The sequence below is a fragment of the Astatotilapia calliptera genome, chromosome 3 (genome assembly GCF_964374335.1).
Source record: "Astatotilapia calliptera chromosome 3, fAstCal68.1, whole genome shotgun sequence".
Classification (NCBI taxonomy): Eukaryota; Metazoa; Chordata; class Actinopteri; order Cichliformes; family Cichlidae; genus Astatotilapia; species Astatotilapia calliptera.
In genome coordinates, this window is record NC_137424.1 from 72,027,087 (window position 1) to 72,043,778 (window position 16,692).

General features: G+C 40.9%; 1 protein-coding gene across 2 annotated transcripts in view; it reads left to right on the plus strand.

The window, feature by feature from the left end:
- The window catches only part of LOC145425774 (uncharacterized), a 46,305-nt gene extending 33,596 nt beyond the window's left edge, over positions 1-12,709 (plus strand). Inside the window, exons 2-3 of one of the 2 annotated variants that reach the window (XM_080299108.1) lie at positions 5,069-5,209; positions 5,660-12,709. In XM_080299108.1, coding sequence (XP_080155234.1) covers positions 5,192-5,209; positions 5,660-6,820 — 1,179 coding nt within the window. In that variant the 5' untranslated portion in view covers positions 5,069-5,191 and the 3' untranslated portion in view covers positions 6,821-12,709. The remainder of the gene's footprint in view (positions 1-5,068; positions 5,210-5,659) is intronic. The other variant, XM_080299109.1, reaches the window with a different exon arrangement.
- Positions 12,710-16,692: the final 3,983 nt, after the last annotated feature.

The window sequence follows — 16,692 nt, forward strand, 5'->3', positions numbered from 1 at the left end:
GTTGTTAATTAAATTGCTAAGCAAATAAGCTACTCAGAAACACCACTGTGTTTGAGCAGGAACAGGAAGTGATACTCTACCGCAGAGCGAGCGAACACCAAGTGACAGCGCCACCAAGAGTGCAGGAAGGTCCCAGCATTGTTACTTCAAGGAAACTGAAAAACGAATTAGAAACATTTTGCCTTGAGCATCAACAACTTAGAAAGGCCTGTCCATGCCCACCGCCCTACGCACTGCACTCTATGCCGAGGAAGGAGGATGGGAAACTAGCGTGGCTGGCAGCTTTAAGACTCAAACACCCTCCAAAGAGAATTTATGTTTGCTCCTTTCGTTTTATCGATAAAAAGCCCACAGAGCAACACCCCGACCCGGAGCTTTATCTGGGCTATGACCACCAAAGAAAAGAAAGAAAGAAAAGAAGAAAGCTATTGGGGCTCAAGAGTTGGGAGTTCGCCTTGTAATCGGAAGGTTGCCGGTTTGAGCCCCGGCTTGGACAGTCTCGGTCGTTGTGTCCTATGGCAAGACACTTCACCTACCGCCTACTGGTGTTGGCCAGAAGGGCCGATGGCACGATATGGCAGCCTCGCTTCTGTCAGTCTGCCCCAGGACAGCTGTGGCTACAACTGTAGCTTGCCTCCACCAGTGTGTGAATGTGTGTGTGAATGGGTTGATGACTGGGTGTGTAAAGGGGTCCCTAGGGGGGACTACTAAAAGCGCTATACAAATACAGGCCATTTACCATTTACTCACTTGGACCACTTTGAGTGTGACAGCTTCCAGTAACACGAACAAAAACACAGAATCTGTACCCGGTGTTGTGCCAAAAAGTGATTGTCTGCCAAAAACTGATTTCCGGTATTTGCCAAAAAGTGTTTACTCGTTTTTAAACTGCTATAAGTAACTTGTTGGGCTATAATATGTGAAACATATGTCAAATGCATCCCTAATGGATGACACAAAGTCATACTGAGCCACAAACAACATTCGTGTAACAAGGTAGAAGGCGCAATCAGCTTTTGGCAGCGACTTTTATATAACCTTTATTTATGCAGTTAAAAAAATGTCATTAACATTAAAAATGTCTTCTGTAAGAGTAAGTTGGCCAAGAGGACAGCAGAAATGGCAGCAAATATTACAATAGTTCTGAAAAAATATGTTAAGTGGGATAAAGGACCGGATTGGTTATAATGTAAGTACAATAACACAGAGTTGTAAAGATACTTGAAAAAACAGATAATTTTTGAGTTCTATATACAACCCCTTTGTAAATGCTGTTCACCGAAGTCTATTTACCAACATACGTAAAGATATTACACATAAAAAATACACAGAAACTAGGGCTGCTCGATTATGGCAAAAATGATAATCACGATTATTTTCACTGAAATTGAGATCTCGATTATTTGACGATATTTATTTAACCCTTTAAGACCTACTATAGAACCAAGTCCGCCAGAGCTTATATTATATTTTTACATGCTGTAGTGCCATTTGTGGGAGCATTTCAAGTTGCTATACAACTGTTATAGCCCATATTTTAATAATATGTATGCATTAAGTCCATAGTAACTACATTAATTGCAAAAAAGTGCAATAAACTACAAAAAAAATTGAAAATCGTTTTTTGTATATTTTACATATATTTCTACTTGGAGAAATTTAAGAGGCTTATCCCTCAAAGCTTTAAATACAAAAAAGTTGCAAAAAATAGTTTACAATAACAGGAAACTTATTTTGAGTGTCTTCATAGTTTTATTTTGGAGATATACCAATTTTTATATACTGCAGGAAAAACAAAAAAACAATCCTATGATGCAAATTTGCAAAGAAAACAGCAGGTGCATTAAAATAAACTATTTCCAGCAGTGCAATTCGAGTTCTAAGCATCCCAGAAACTATTCAGAAAAATCAAACATGACCAGTATAGGCTTTTAAGGCCTACAAGTAAAAAACTACAATTTCTGCGAAAATGACGTCACTTCCGGTTTCGGCCAGGAAATGGCGGACATGTGATAGTTCGCGCTGACCTCTGTTTCACTGTGGGAAGTGTTACGAACAGCTGATCGGATCGGCAAAGCGTGTTTCTGGAATATTATGTTTTTGTTCCTGCAAGCGCTTTTTATGCAATTTTTGCAAAGCTTTATGTGGAAGGCAACCGTGACCGAGGGCAAGCTGATGGCACAACATGTAAGTACAACTCCTCCGGTTTCATATGCAAAAAAATTTTTGCGCTAGCTTACACGGTTCAGGGTTCTTCAGGGATTTAAAAAATAGTTACACAAAACGGAGCGTGCTGCTCTGACCGGCTTTAAAGGGTTAACAATGACTTTAAAAAATAATATAAAATAGTGTGCAACACCACTGAAGTTTTTTTTTACCTGTCTTTTCAGCCAACGGCAGTCACTCTCCTCTCCAAATAACTTCTGCTTAGCTTTCCGAGCTTCCCTCGGGTGCTCTTAATCAGCGGTCTCCAACCTTTTATGCGCCACGGACCGGTTTATGCCCGACAATATTTTCACGGACCGGCCTTTAAGGTGTCGCGGATAAATGAGGGAGGGGCTAATAATCGGCTCAGTCATTTTTAATGATCGTTGAAAGCCCAGATCGTAATCGTGATTAAAATTAGATTAATTGAGCAGCCCTAACGGAAACATTGGAAGTCAGTTTTAGGCAGGCGATCATCTTTTGGCACAACACCGGTAAGTGAAAGTCTAAATGTGGTTTGCCACAGTTTCACATTTTAATCACACAAATTAATCACGAAAATACTTTTTCTAAATAATAGCCTATGGTGAATGGCGTTAGTATCAGCACTAGCTGGTTATTAGCAGCAAAGTCTCAATTTTAATGAAAGTTTACACCCATGGTTAGTAATTAACACCAGCCACATGCTGCCAAAACTATATATGGCTTCATTTAATTGTCCCAGAGAGATTAGCCCCAAGGGCTGTAAAGGTCTTAGGTTTGTGTTTATGCAGAACATGTTAACAGAGTTATTAGAGGCAATTATTTTATCATTCATTTAAAGCGCTTGCAACTGCATGAAAACTCAGGTAAAAATTTTAAAGGCAACCTTTGCAAAAATACCAACATTTGTGACTTTTTTTAGAATGAAAAAATGGTTTATGATATTGCACTGTAAATGAAACATGCTCACTAGGTGTTCAGATCACAAGTGTGGCAGTCTTGAGCCCTGTGCAAAACATTGTAAGTTGCACTTGCATGTAATAGCCTCTGCTGCCAGTTTTCTGCAGCTGCAGCTCTCCATCTACCAGTTTGATATCGCTGCATTTCTGGGTAAGCTACTCCGTGATTGAAGAATAAGTTGGCACAGGACATTTTATTTCTTGAAGCACATCTGAGTCAATGACCCCGTCAGGACTCGCAGAGAGCCATGGCTCCTGGATGCTGATAACACTACCCATGTGAAGGATGTTCATACCCTGTTCTTTCAGCTGATGACAAGCTCTTCATTTTATTTACCATAGTTTGTTTCATAATTCCCACGAAAAGAAGGGTACATGTGCTCAGATAAAAATTTGTCATTTTTTGTGGTGGCACGTACTGGAACTTTTTTTAGCAGAGCTTGCTGTAAGTCTGAGTTTCCTACAGTTGTGCCACAAATCAGATGCACTTTGCTCTTTTGTTTCTTCTTGTAATTGTTCTGCTTGCTTTTCAGAAACTTGAATATATGCCTGGTAGAATGCCCTGCATGGAATACAGCTTAGTTTGTAAGTGCTTATGTGCTTAGAGTTTGTGTCACTGCAGTCCGGGAGTTCACATCGTACTGCTGCTCTGCCCTGTGATGTCTGAAGTTTATCTGGCTTAGACGTTTAGGTTCAAGGTTCTTTGCTGTCCCTGCATTCCACCTGCGTTGCTCATCTGTACATGCAAGCCTGGCCTTTCCACTGATCACAGAATTCTGCACCTTTAACAAACATTAATAGTTAGTACTACTAATCCAAAATACTCAAAGCTTCATAAAACTGAAACAAACATTTATTTTTAGCTCCATTCTGCTGCTGATACATACTTTAGGTTTCTGAATATTAAACTTGTTGTTGCCTTTCATAGTGTGTAACTTGAAGGTAGGGCTGGGCCGTTCACAGTAATGCATTGTTAGGCAACAATAAGAAAATGAAATATCGCGATAGAATATGGGTAAAACGCGCATGCAAAGTGCCTTTGTGTTCATACACACATGGCCGAAAAAGCACGGCGGCAGCGTTGAATGAGAACCGGAGGAAAGTGGATTGTTGAGTGAAACGGATGAATCAGAATTGGTTTGTAAAAATGGTGCCACTTGACTGGTTTTGTGTTTGTCAGTCAGATACACAACAAAGCACTTTTTTTTTGTAGAACATACAAGCGGGCCATCGTTATTCCCGGATTTGTCCGACTAAGGTGCTCGCAAATCTGGGAATAATCTGGGTCCTAAACCATTTCAGGTCCCAAAGTTAAACAAACACTGCGGCATCACTGAGAGTTTAAAACTGTCTAAATTCTTTCATCTTTAATAAAAAGATCAGCATTGGTGCTTTACCAGGTGTAACTATGAAGTTTAACATCCAGGCATTCATGAAAACAGAATTTATTACATTTAATGCGGTAAACGAGTTAGCAGGAGGTTAGCTTGCTAGTTTTGCTAGTTACCCAAGCATGATATAGCATGTTCTGACTGCGAGATTTCTGAATAAATTCTAACATACAGCTGTTGTGTGATTTTTGAAATGTTTTTTGAAAACCTCATTACCATCCACGGGGAGCTAGGATGGTAATGAGGTGCTTGGAAATGTTGTAGTTGGCTGAGTTTATACTGCTACCAATGAGTCTGAGCGGGACTCCTTTGTGGAACTATGTAATATTGACATATATACAGGGTGTAGCATCCCCTGGCTAAAGGCGGTGACATACAGGACAGTCAGTGGCTTTTTACCTTTCAAGTTCTTGTATGCAACTGATGACTTTCTATTTGTAGTTGCTTCTGGGGTTTTACCTTGAAGCTTTATAGGTACTGTTGTCACTGAGGAGTGTAGTAATGTTTATTTGCTCTGCTTCTTTTTGTCAGGGATAAAATACGTCTAAATAGTTTTTGTGTCCCAGCTGAGTAACAGGAGGACAAGAGTCTGGTGGTGCAGCATAGGAACAATTTCAGCCATTTGGACTCAGCTCAGCCACTACAGAGGAAACAATGACTTCAATACAGAAGGTGAGAAAAGTATCACAGTTACACTGTTATTGAAACTGTGTGCACAGCTGGTTGGTTTTTAAAACACGTTAACAGCAGCTTTATCTTTTCCATCCTGGGCTCCTCCATATATACAGACTCTACATTCACAACCAAAAACCACTGAAGTTAGAAGAAAATACAAAGATCATATTTTATCAGCACATATTGAAACAACAATATCATCTGTTGAACTCAAAACTTTTTATGAAGTAAAAGATTTTCTCCACTTATCAGTATTTCTTCAATAATGTCATTTTCATTACAACTCTCATTGCACATCATTGTAATGTGACACTATCACCAGAAGGTGTTGGAAATACACCAACAATGTGTTTGTTGTCACATTAAATTCCACTAATGGAGGGAGTTACAGTTTGTTCCACGACTGCATTTCACTCACTGCCTCTGTTTGTATCTCTGTCACTGCAGGACCAACGTGAGGCGGAAAAACAGTGCTCTCAGGAGGCCGACAAACCTCACAGAAGAAAGGGAGAGAAAACATACAGCTGTGATGAGTGTGGGAAGGATTTTACTCGGAATGACGGCCTAAAAATACACCAACTCATCCACAGTGGAGTTAAACCTTACAGCTGTGGTGAGTGTGGAAAATCTTTTACTCAGGCTGGAAGCTTAAAAAAACACCAACTCATCCACAGTGGACTTAAACCTTACAGTTGTGACTTGTGTGGAAAGTCTTTTAACCGGGCTGGAAGCTTAAAATTACACCAACTCATCCACAGTGGAGTTAAACCTTACAGCTGTGATGAGTGTGGGAAGGATTTTACCTGGTCTGAAAGCCTAAAAAGACACCAACTCATCCACCGTGGAGTTAAAGCGTACAGCTGTGACTTGTGTGGAAAGTCTTTCACCGAGGCTGGAGGCTTAAAAAAACACCAACTCATCCACAGTGGAGTTAAAGCGTACAGCTGTTACTTGTGTGGAAAGTCTTTTTCACGGGCTGGAGGCTTGAAGACGCACCAACTCATCCACAGTGGAGTTAAACCTTACAGCTGTGACTTGTGTGGAAAGTCTTTTACCCAGGCTGGAGGCTTACAAAGACACCGACTCATCCACAGTGGCGTTAAAGCATACAGCTGCGACTTGTGTGGAAAGACTTTTACCCAAGCTAAAGACTTAAAATCACATCATGTCATCCACAGTGGAGTAAAACCGTACAGCTGTAACTTGTGTGGAAATTCTTTTAGACGGGCTGGAGGCTTAAAAAAACACCAACTCATTCACAGTGGAGTTAAAGAGTACATCTGTGGCTTGTGTGGTAAAGCTTTTGCTCAAAATGGCCACTTGCAGAAGCATCTAGTTACCCACTCTGGAATTAAGGCGTACAGCTGCGACTTTTGTGGAAAAACTTTCAACGACAAACACAACCGAAATAGTCACCTACGGATTCACACTGGAAATGATGTTTACTGCTGTGATCAGTGTGGGAAACTGTTTGCAACAGACGCACAGTTAAAACAACACATGTTTCTCCACACTGAGGAGAGACCTTATAAATGTGACCTGTGTGAGAAGACTTTTAAATCTCCACATCACCTGAATAAACACCAACAGATCCACACCAGAAAGTAACTCTACAAGTGCAGTTACTGTGAGATATGTATTTGATTTTTTTTATCCTGTAATTCTAACCTGATTATTTGGAACAAGTCTCATCAGTAAACTCCACAGAGTTCAGATGGAATCTGTAGTTTTTATTAGAGATGGCACGATACCACTTTTTTATGTCCGATACCGATATCATAAATTTGGATATCTGCCGATACCGATTTGAATCCGATATAGTGTTTTTTAATCAACAAAACTGTTTTTTAAATATCTTGCTGCATTTTGTATAAGTTCATACTCAAGTTTAAAACAACAACTATACTAAAGCTATTCTGTTATACCTCAATGCAAAAAAAAATATTTCATAGTTCAGCAATACTGATCAATCTAATAAACTTAAACCTACACCATCCTCCCTATTCTGGTATTTTAAAGAGTACTTAGCATAAATATTAAGCAACCTAACTAATAGGGTTCCAACTCCCAGCAACAACAAAAATAAATAAATAAAAAATAGGGAACCACCCCTCACGCGCCACCTCATGATGCTTAATCGACGTAATCAACCTTAATTTGATGCAGTGTGAAAAAAAATGCACAGAAATCAATTATTTTTCAAGAAATATTAAATAGATTCAACATCTTTCTTCAACAAAATTGCAGACTGCACAGATGGTACCTTCCCAAAGGAAAAAGTACTATAGCTTATGAGGGTATATTAGACTTAATAGTTACTATATACAGTAATTGACTTCTATTCATTTTACATCAAATTAAAACTTTTGGTGTCAGATAATTATTTATTAAAAGCTAGACATTTTAAATGAGAATAAGAAAGAAAAATATGTCTTTTTGCCCCCTTTTCCCTGTTAATGCCCTATCGGCCCCCCTGGCTAAACTTTGCTAGATCCGCCCCTGCACAGTTACCAGCGTCAGCTACGTAGCAAAAGATCCTGGTGTAGAAAGTAATATTAAATAAATTCTAACAACAGCTGATCAAGCTTAAACGTGCTGCTGTTGTTCAGCCGCTGGTTTCCTCCTTCTGGTGCAAAGTCGGCCAAAATCAAACAAGAGAGACGGACTCGGGACAGAAAAGCCGATCAGCTGATCATTAAGCAGTTTCATGATTGAAGTAGCAGCAAGAAGAGGCAGTCGCTCCATATATCGTTTGTTAAGCTTAACGCAGGAATGCTTTACAAACATTCAGAGATGGACTTACACACTTGCTTTACTTCTCTCGGGGATAACTTTGTCGGAGATGAAATGCCGGGTTGCTAGCGAAGCTCCAAATGCTATCCAGACCACTGACAGGTCCCGCATGCCACAGCCGCTGTATCACGTGATGCATACTGCTCCGACGTGCTAACGTTCTGAGGTGAGTTACGGCGTGTCGCAAGTTTTGTGAGGTGCTTTCGTGATATTTAATGGATCGGATTACATTTTTTATTTTTCTCCGATATCCGATCCAGTAATTTAGGTCAGTATCGGACCGATACCGATACGTAATATCGGATCGGTCCATCTCTAGTTTTTATTATGAAAACTGTGGTGGTGGGAAAGAGTTTCTCTGTGACCTTTGTGGAAAAACTTCCAATCATCAACGGGACCTAAAACCACATCAACGTAGACACACTGGAGACAAAATGAACTACTGCAAAGAATGTGGAAGAGGCTTCCACACACCAAGTACATTAAAAATACACGAACTCTTCCACATTGGGGTCAAAAAGCACACCTGTGACTAGTGTGGGTCATCCTTCACCACTGCACGTGAGCTTAAAGAACAATCATAAGTGAATCCACACAAGAGAGACACCATGCAAGTGCAGACACTGTGACAAAAGCTTCTCACAATCAGGTCATCGTAACAAACATGAACGTACACACATGGAAGTGAACTTCAGCTGTGACCAGTGTGACAAGAGCTTCAGGAATCTCAGTTCATACTCCGAACACAAACGATCCCACACTGTAAATAAACTGTTTCACTGTTACCAATGTGCAAAAACATTCACTTCATTATCTGCTCTGTGCAAACATCAGCCTGATCATGCAGGACTGAAATCACTGGATCACAATGACTCTGAAGCGAGAGAAAGATCCTCTTCTGGTTTCAGAGTTGGACTTGAGATCAGGCTCCACAGAGTTCAGATGGAACGTGTAGTTTTTATTATGAAATCCTGATAATGTTAAAGCATTAGTTATATTTGATTAACTCTGTGTAAAGTTTGTCTTATTAAATAGTTTGGTGTGAAAAACAAAGAATTGGTCTCAGAACAAGTAGTTTGTTTCCGATTCAAACTAATTTAACTGTTTTCAGTGGTACATGTGGAGGTTTGTCAGAGGAGGAGACTCACACTGAACAGAGAGTATGTTTAAAATGCTTTGTGACTAACATCTCACACATTCCAATAAAGCTGTTGTTCCTTCATTGCAACAGCAGTTTGCAGATGTGTTGTGCACCTTCTTGAAATGCAGCCTGGCATGAAAGTGTGTCCATGGCCTAACAGGTTGCCTGAGCAGAAGAGACAAATTGTGAAAAAAGGAATTGGCTGAAATGGTGAAAATGCTGTTATCATAGGATGAAGTGAGGATTTGTTCCTCAGTGTTTGGTCTCCTATGCTTATCTGTTTGCCAGATGAGTTGTCCCAGGTTTTGAGAGGGGCCGGTTGTGTTTAAGGTACTTCAAGGTAATTAAGAAGTGAGCACATAGTTTTATACGGTTCTTTGATGATTATCACAAAGTGAACAAGGTCTCATGGTTTGATGCTTATCCCATGCCAAAGGTTGACCTGGACTTTATAAGCACTCCTTGGTTGTTTATGATGCTGGATTTAACCAATGCCTACTGGCAGATTCCCTTGTCTGCACAGTCCAAAGACAAAAACTGGTGATGGCCAGAGGGGCCGATGGCGTGTAATGGCAGCCTCGCAGTCAGTCTGCCCCAGGGCAGCTGTGGCTACAACTGTAGCTTACCTCCACCAGTGTGTGAATCTCAAAAGCACTGTATAAATGCATTTATTATTATTATTATTATCCATCCATCCATTCGCTTATCCTTTTCAGGGTCGCGGGGGGCGCTGCAGCCTATCCCAGCTGCCATAGGGCGAGAGGCGGGGTACACCCTGGACAGGTCGCCAGTCTGTCGCAGGGCCAACACACAGGGACAGACAACCATTCACACTCACATTCACTCGCACATTCACACCTAGTGGCAATTTGGATTTTCCAATTAACCTATCCCCACAAGCTGCATGTCTTTGGACGGTGGGAGGAAGCCGGAGTACCCGGAGGGAACCCACGCAAACACGGGGAGAACATGCAAGCTCCACACAGAAAGACCCCGGCCTGATGTTGGAATTGAACTCAGGACCTTCTTGCTGTGCGGCAACAGTGCTAACCATCGTGCCACCGTGCTGCCTCTATTATTATTATCATCAAAAACGTCTTTCTCCACTCTTTATGGTTTGTACCAATTTGTCACACTTCCGTTTGGCTTGTTTGAAGCCGCGGCCATTTTCCAGCACGTGCTGGAGTGACAGCTGCGTCCTCACACTGCTTATGCTGTTTCCTACCTCGATGATGTTGTCATTCATAGTGATTCATAGTGGTGGAGCATGTGCAGTGGTTGGTCACGGTCCCAGAGAACCTTAGGCAGGCAGGGCTTATGGCAAACCCAAAGAAGTGTATGGTTGGATGGAGGGAGGTACAGAATTTGGGTACAATTTGGGAGCTGGGCATGTGCATCCACACATGGATAAAACAGCAGCAATCACATCCTACCTATGTCCCAAGGCAAAAAAGAACATCCTGATAATAACCAATTGCAATAGTCCAGACTTGAAGTAATAAATGCATGAACGAGTTTTTCAGCATCACTCAGACAGGATATTTCTACTCTTAATAATATTGCAGAAATGGAAGAAAGTAAAGATTCATCGATTTGCTTCTGCTTATCCTTTTTGGGATCGCGAGGGCACTGGAGCCAATCCCAGCAGTCATAGGCCGAGAGACAAGAGTCTTTAATACTTGCTTAATATTTCCATTGATGAATGAATCTTGATTAAAGATTCCTCATAATGTTAATGGAGGCCAAGGTACTGCATCCAGAAGATGATAAAATCCTTATTTTGTTGATAAAATTGGCACAGAGTTTCTGCCATGCATTACCAAAGATTCACATCAAACTTATCCCATTCTTGGCTGCTTTAATGAAGATTTTTTTATTGTCACAGTTTGATACTGATGATTTCTTGTGAACACTCCTTTAGTTTGATCCCAGTGACAGTATCAATCAACGCAGTGACAGTATCTTCCTCGCTGGCTCCATATCTCTTTATAGAGTAATCAGTGGTTTGCTGTCTCTCACCATCAAAACACTACATAAATCCCACGTTTGACTTTCTTATAAATCACTGAATCAGTTACTTTCTAAATGAAGCTTCGAATGTCACTGATCACCTTCCTCTGGTTATACGAATCAAGCCTCGACACAGTGCTTCTGAAGCAATGTGTTGTTTTTTCTGACACACACACTGGAGCCTCAGGTTCAAGTTGGCCATCACTATTGTTGGCCACATGTCAGCAAAGTTATGTGACATCAGTGATGTTTATACTTTCTGCGTTAACTTGGTTTTAAAGCCTTGACTTTAAAATAGACACTGTTCAAAAGTTGATCTTAATCTTACAGAGAATATAATGATATTATGGATAATTAAAGTCAGTCATATATCCACAAACACATTAAGCTGAAAGTCAGTGAATGCTGCTCGGTTTGCAGTCCTGAATATCATGGCACAAGCAGGATTCACTGCACTGTTAATGTTAGCTATGTTATATTGCTGCCTCTGTTCAGTGGTCTCAAGCCAAACAAACTTTAACGTGTGTTTGAACGAGCTGATGGTTCATTCGTTAAGCTGAAAGAAAGATGCTTTAATCACAGGAGTCACACATGCAGGGCTGTAGACAGGGAGGATTGCCCTCCTTACAGACAATATTGATTTGTAAATGAATAACTAACGATTTTGTCAGCACAAAGTTGTGTATTTGGAGCACAATTCTACAAGAAAGATAAGTTAGTTCACAAATGCTTGTGGTTAAAGTGCTTTGGCACTCTTTGGCAAAACCAGAGTGTGCATGGGTGTATGACTGGATGTGTAAAGCGCTTTGGGGTCCTTAGGGACTAGTAAAGCGCAATACAAAATACGGGCCATTTACCATTTACCAATATTGTTGTTAAACTTAGTCATCATCTTGGCCTCTTCCCGTTTGCTGCTGCCTGCCATTAGTACTTGTACAGTACACCGTTATTCCCATCACTCCCTTACAGTAAATGTTTGCTGTGTCTTTCTGAGATGTATTGATAGAAACTGTTAGAGTAAATAGTTAAACATTTGTCATTTTTATATTTACCATTTGTCCATTGTTTTAACTCTGTGAAAGGAATTCTTTCTTTCCTCCCATCCCCAGATTCTCGAGGTTCTGGGTGCGAGGTTGAAGTGTTTTATCACAGGAACATCCTTTTGAAGGTCTGTTTGATGTTTGGTAGAACTTCCCACCCTTTGTATGGTTTGACTGTGTTATCTATGGTAAACCATACATTGGGTGTGGGGGAGACTACCCTCTTTATGACCAAGGATGTTGTTCCTGCTTTTAGGTTTTATGACCCTTTGATCAGCAGGAACAAACACACACACACACACACACACACACACACACACACACACACACACACACACACACACACACACACACACAGTCCTTGTCTATGTAACCAAAGGGGGTTGCAGGGGGAGGTGTTTTGTAAACTATTGTTTGAAGTTTGTCAATAAAAGGCAGCGAGAGGAGGCCACCATTGTGGTCATTTGTCGTGCTGGACACAGATGAGAGGCCTCCCTTGCGCAAGAAATCGATCGAACACTGTTGCCTTGTTTTTCTTTCATGGGAATAAGTCCTGGATACAGCGGGGTCTGAGTTTAGACCCAACAGAAACCTTTGCAGAGACAACAACAAAGTATAAACAGTGTTCTCACGGGTTTTGATAAAAAAACAAATATATACTTTTAGCTCTTAATTCTGCTTCAGTTTGTTTCCTGTAACCTTGAACTTCACTTGTTAAGTTTGCAGATGGTGAGCTTAAGTTGCCAGAATGTAAATTTACTACAAAAAATACAAGTGTGTACTTGTGTGAGTGTTTTTACTGAGGAAGCTCAACAAAGCCAGTCCTTTGTATTACTTGACCTGACAAAACCAACAAACCCAGGCGAGAGGTAAAGGGTATCACAACAGCAGTTATGTTTTCTCTTATTTTGTTCTAAAACAGGAGACATTAAAGTCACTTTAGCAAAATGTATTTAAATAGTTAAAGGTTATTGGCAATAACCTACAAATACGACTGACCTCTGTTCTAATTTGAGCCCTGCTAGCTGAAAATCACCATATTTTAATCAATCAACAAAATGCAGTGAATGAACAAACACTGATGTACACTTTCTTCTTGGTATATGTATGATTTCTATACATTTTACATCAAATAAAAAAGAAAAGTATTTCTTTGTGGCCCCTTTCCCTGTTAATGCCCTACCTGGTCCCCTGGCAAAACTTTCCTAGACCCACCCCTGCACATTTACCAGCTGTCAGCTACGTAGAAAAGGATCCTGGTGTTATTTGTCTCTCAGAAACCTGTTCAGCTCTGATGATTCAGTAAGGACATCTCCTGGTTCCATCTTTATCTTTCCGTCTCACCACATATCAAACCAATATCATCAACAGCAGCTTTTCCAATTGTGGCTCCAGCAAACATCAGCTGATCAAGCTGCATAAACGTGTTGCTGTTGTTTAGCGCGACATCCGCTGGTTTCCTCTTTCGAGCGCAAACTGGGCGATAAACAAGAGAGAAAAGCCAATCAGGTGATAACTGATCAGTTTCATGATTGAAGTAGCAACAGGAGAGGGGGGGAGAGAATAAGAGAAGAGGCAGCTGACGGCATAAAGATGCAGAATAACTCCAGCATTGTGTCTTTTTCCATTCTAACTGAAGTCCTGGACAAACTGTTCCTTTTCGCCTCAACACGAAACGACTAATATTTTCTCTGAATACGAGACAATTCAGTTTTTTACAGGACGGTTGGCAACTCTACTAACTAACCTTAATGAATAAAATAAAGTTCACTATCAATAACATCATAGCACCCGCCCAGCTGTATATAAACTTAGTCATGCTAACTAGCACGCAGTTATTGTAACTGACAGTAAAACATCAGCACAACGAAAATAAACTATACCTTAACTTGGTTTATATCTGACCCAGATAGACTGCAGGTCATAACTTCTTACCTGAAGTTTAGTTCACCTGACACTAGGAGCTGCCGCCTCTGGTGTCTCCTCCTGCCTTCCCCTTTTCAATGACTGTAGCAAACATTAACGACAACAGCGCCTCCTCCCATTGTGTAAAAATGAAGCCAAAATATCCCGCTTGTGGAGGCTGCCATCTTGCATTTTTGGAGCCAGAGTCTCCGCATTAGTGTCTTGAGGTGGAGCGACTGTGCACCCACGCACTGGACGTGACCGCAAATACACCCCCCTACACTTTTTACATAGCCCGGCTGCTCCAGTTTATTTGCTGATGGGTTTACCGTGACTGATGACTCGTTCAATTAAGGTAAATACAACCATGTCACTGTTATGAAAAAGGCACGCAACTTATCATCTCATGGTTCTAAAACATCCAAAATCACTGTTATTAATTTGTTTGCTAGATTAGCCACTAGCATACGCAATGGGTTGGAGGCTTGTTGCTAGCTAGTTAGCTTTGCTACACATCTGTTACTCTAGTAGTCTGTATGATTAAACTATTCAGCACTCCTTATGTTTTTTTATCCATTTTTAGACAGCGATGAGATCAGCTGCACACTCCACAGAGGCCCAGAGTTAATATCAAAAATATAATGCTGTCCTTTGAGATTTTAACATAAGGATGTGAGTGTAATGGATCTGAAACTGTTTAAATCTTCAGAGCCCTCTACATCCTGGTAACATGTAAACTTTAAAAACAGCAGCAGCTTTCAGTGGTGTAGTCTAATTTGTTCTTTTCATTTAATAATAGAGTCCATATTATATCAATAGCTACATTCACGCTGGGGAGAAACTAGTGAGGGAGACCATGAGGACTAAGCTGGGTTTCCTGGGTCCAGAGGTTTGGAGAAACTTCTTCCCTTTCTTTCATCACAGCTATCCTGTGCCAGATGTTCTGTTGACCCACTGAGAGAGGCTTTATTTAAGAAACACCAGGAAGACTGAAGCTCATGGCATTGATCAAGTAGGACTCATGATCTTCACCAGCAGCTCCCTCACCGGGAAATCTTCAGCACTCCTCTGTAGGCCCATCCCAGAAGATGGATAAACCCAGCATTTCATGAACACTCTGGTTACTCTGGTACGAATACCTCTTAGTCTGTTATTTACCATAAAGTGATTATCTGCAAAAAAACTGAAAGAATTCCAGATCACAAGTTTGTAGTTCGACATACAAGTGACAACCTTTGACCTTCATCAGATTTTATTTAACTGTGTCAGAGAAAATCAGCTTGTGCTCTTCCTGCAGCTGAGTACATCAAGTGTTTAAAACAGAAGCTGTGCAGGTCTGAGATCAGCAGCTTTGTGAAACACCAAACTGAGATCCTGTTGATGCTGATATATAGTGACAAAGTTAAATGGGCGATGAATGAACTTTTTGTCTTTAACTTTATCAGTAAAACAGCTGCAGCTTTCACTGACAGCACATGTGGTACTTTAACCTTTGTACTGTTTTCATCAGTTAATTTTGCTGTTAACATGTGAGCATGTTGGATGATCTGTCTGCTGTCACTGGGTGGTGTCAGGTAGTGATGGGACGTTCTGTATCGAGGCTTCGGAGCATGTGTCGAGTACTGGAGGGGGCGTTTCCGCGAAGCGCGTATCGAGGCTTGCTTCATTTATGGGAGGAGCTGAAAATGATGACGTCCGAAGCCTCGCTGCCCGGCTGTACCACGTGACTGGTTCATGAAGTGGTTCGAACTTTGCCGCGAGATATGACAGCGATATAAACCCCTCAGACTTCATTCAAAACGTGGGTGTTTGATGGAGAGTTGCGGTTAGTGAGAGTTGGAGAGAGTTTGGAGGTTTATGAGAGTGAGGAGAGAAAGTCAGGAGAGAATGGAGCCAGCTAAGAAGAGGAGGATGTCCTCCCCTGTGTGGGAACATTTTGATCTTATTCCTCCCAACAAGGTATGTAAATTTCTAAAGAAGATGTATTGTCATGATACTGATGGTGCAATAAAACCTATGTTAAGCTGTCTGTACTTTTGTACAAGGTGAAGTGTTTGCTATGTGCCAGGGAGCTGGGATATAACAACAACACCTCATCCATGCTTAGGCACTGCAGAGCTTTGCATGAGAATAAGGGGAACACCGATTGTGGAGCAAGACCAGGTGAGCCATCAAATGCAATGATAATATAGCATGCAGTAATGTTACTAAATGATATAACAATATTATACAACTGTTATAAGTTACGTGTGTGATATTTATATTTGTGCTTTGTTTTTGTTGTCTTTCCTCAGGAGAACAATCTCAAATAGATGAAGACCTGGTCAGCATGGTGATTGAGGACTCCCAGCCATTTAGCATTGTGGAGGACAAAGGATTCAAAAGATTTGTTAAATCATTAAATCCTAGCTATGTTCTCCCCACTAAAGGTTATAAAAGCAGTGAAAATTTAGTTTTTACAGAATAAAATGTGAACAGGCAGGACTGAGGCTCAAAGCCTCAGTGTGTCCACACCCCAACCACACCTCACCTCACAGTAAATGATCATTTCCATTTCAAGCATTTCCAAATAATCATTTCCCATACTGCCA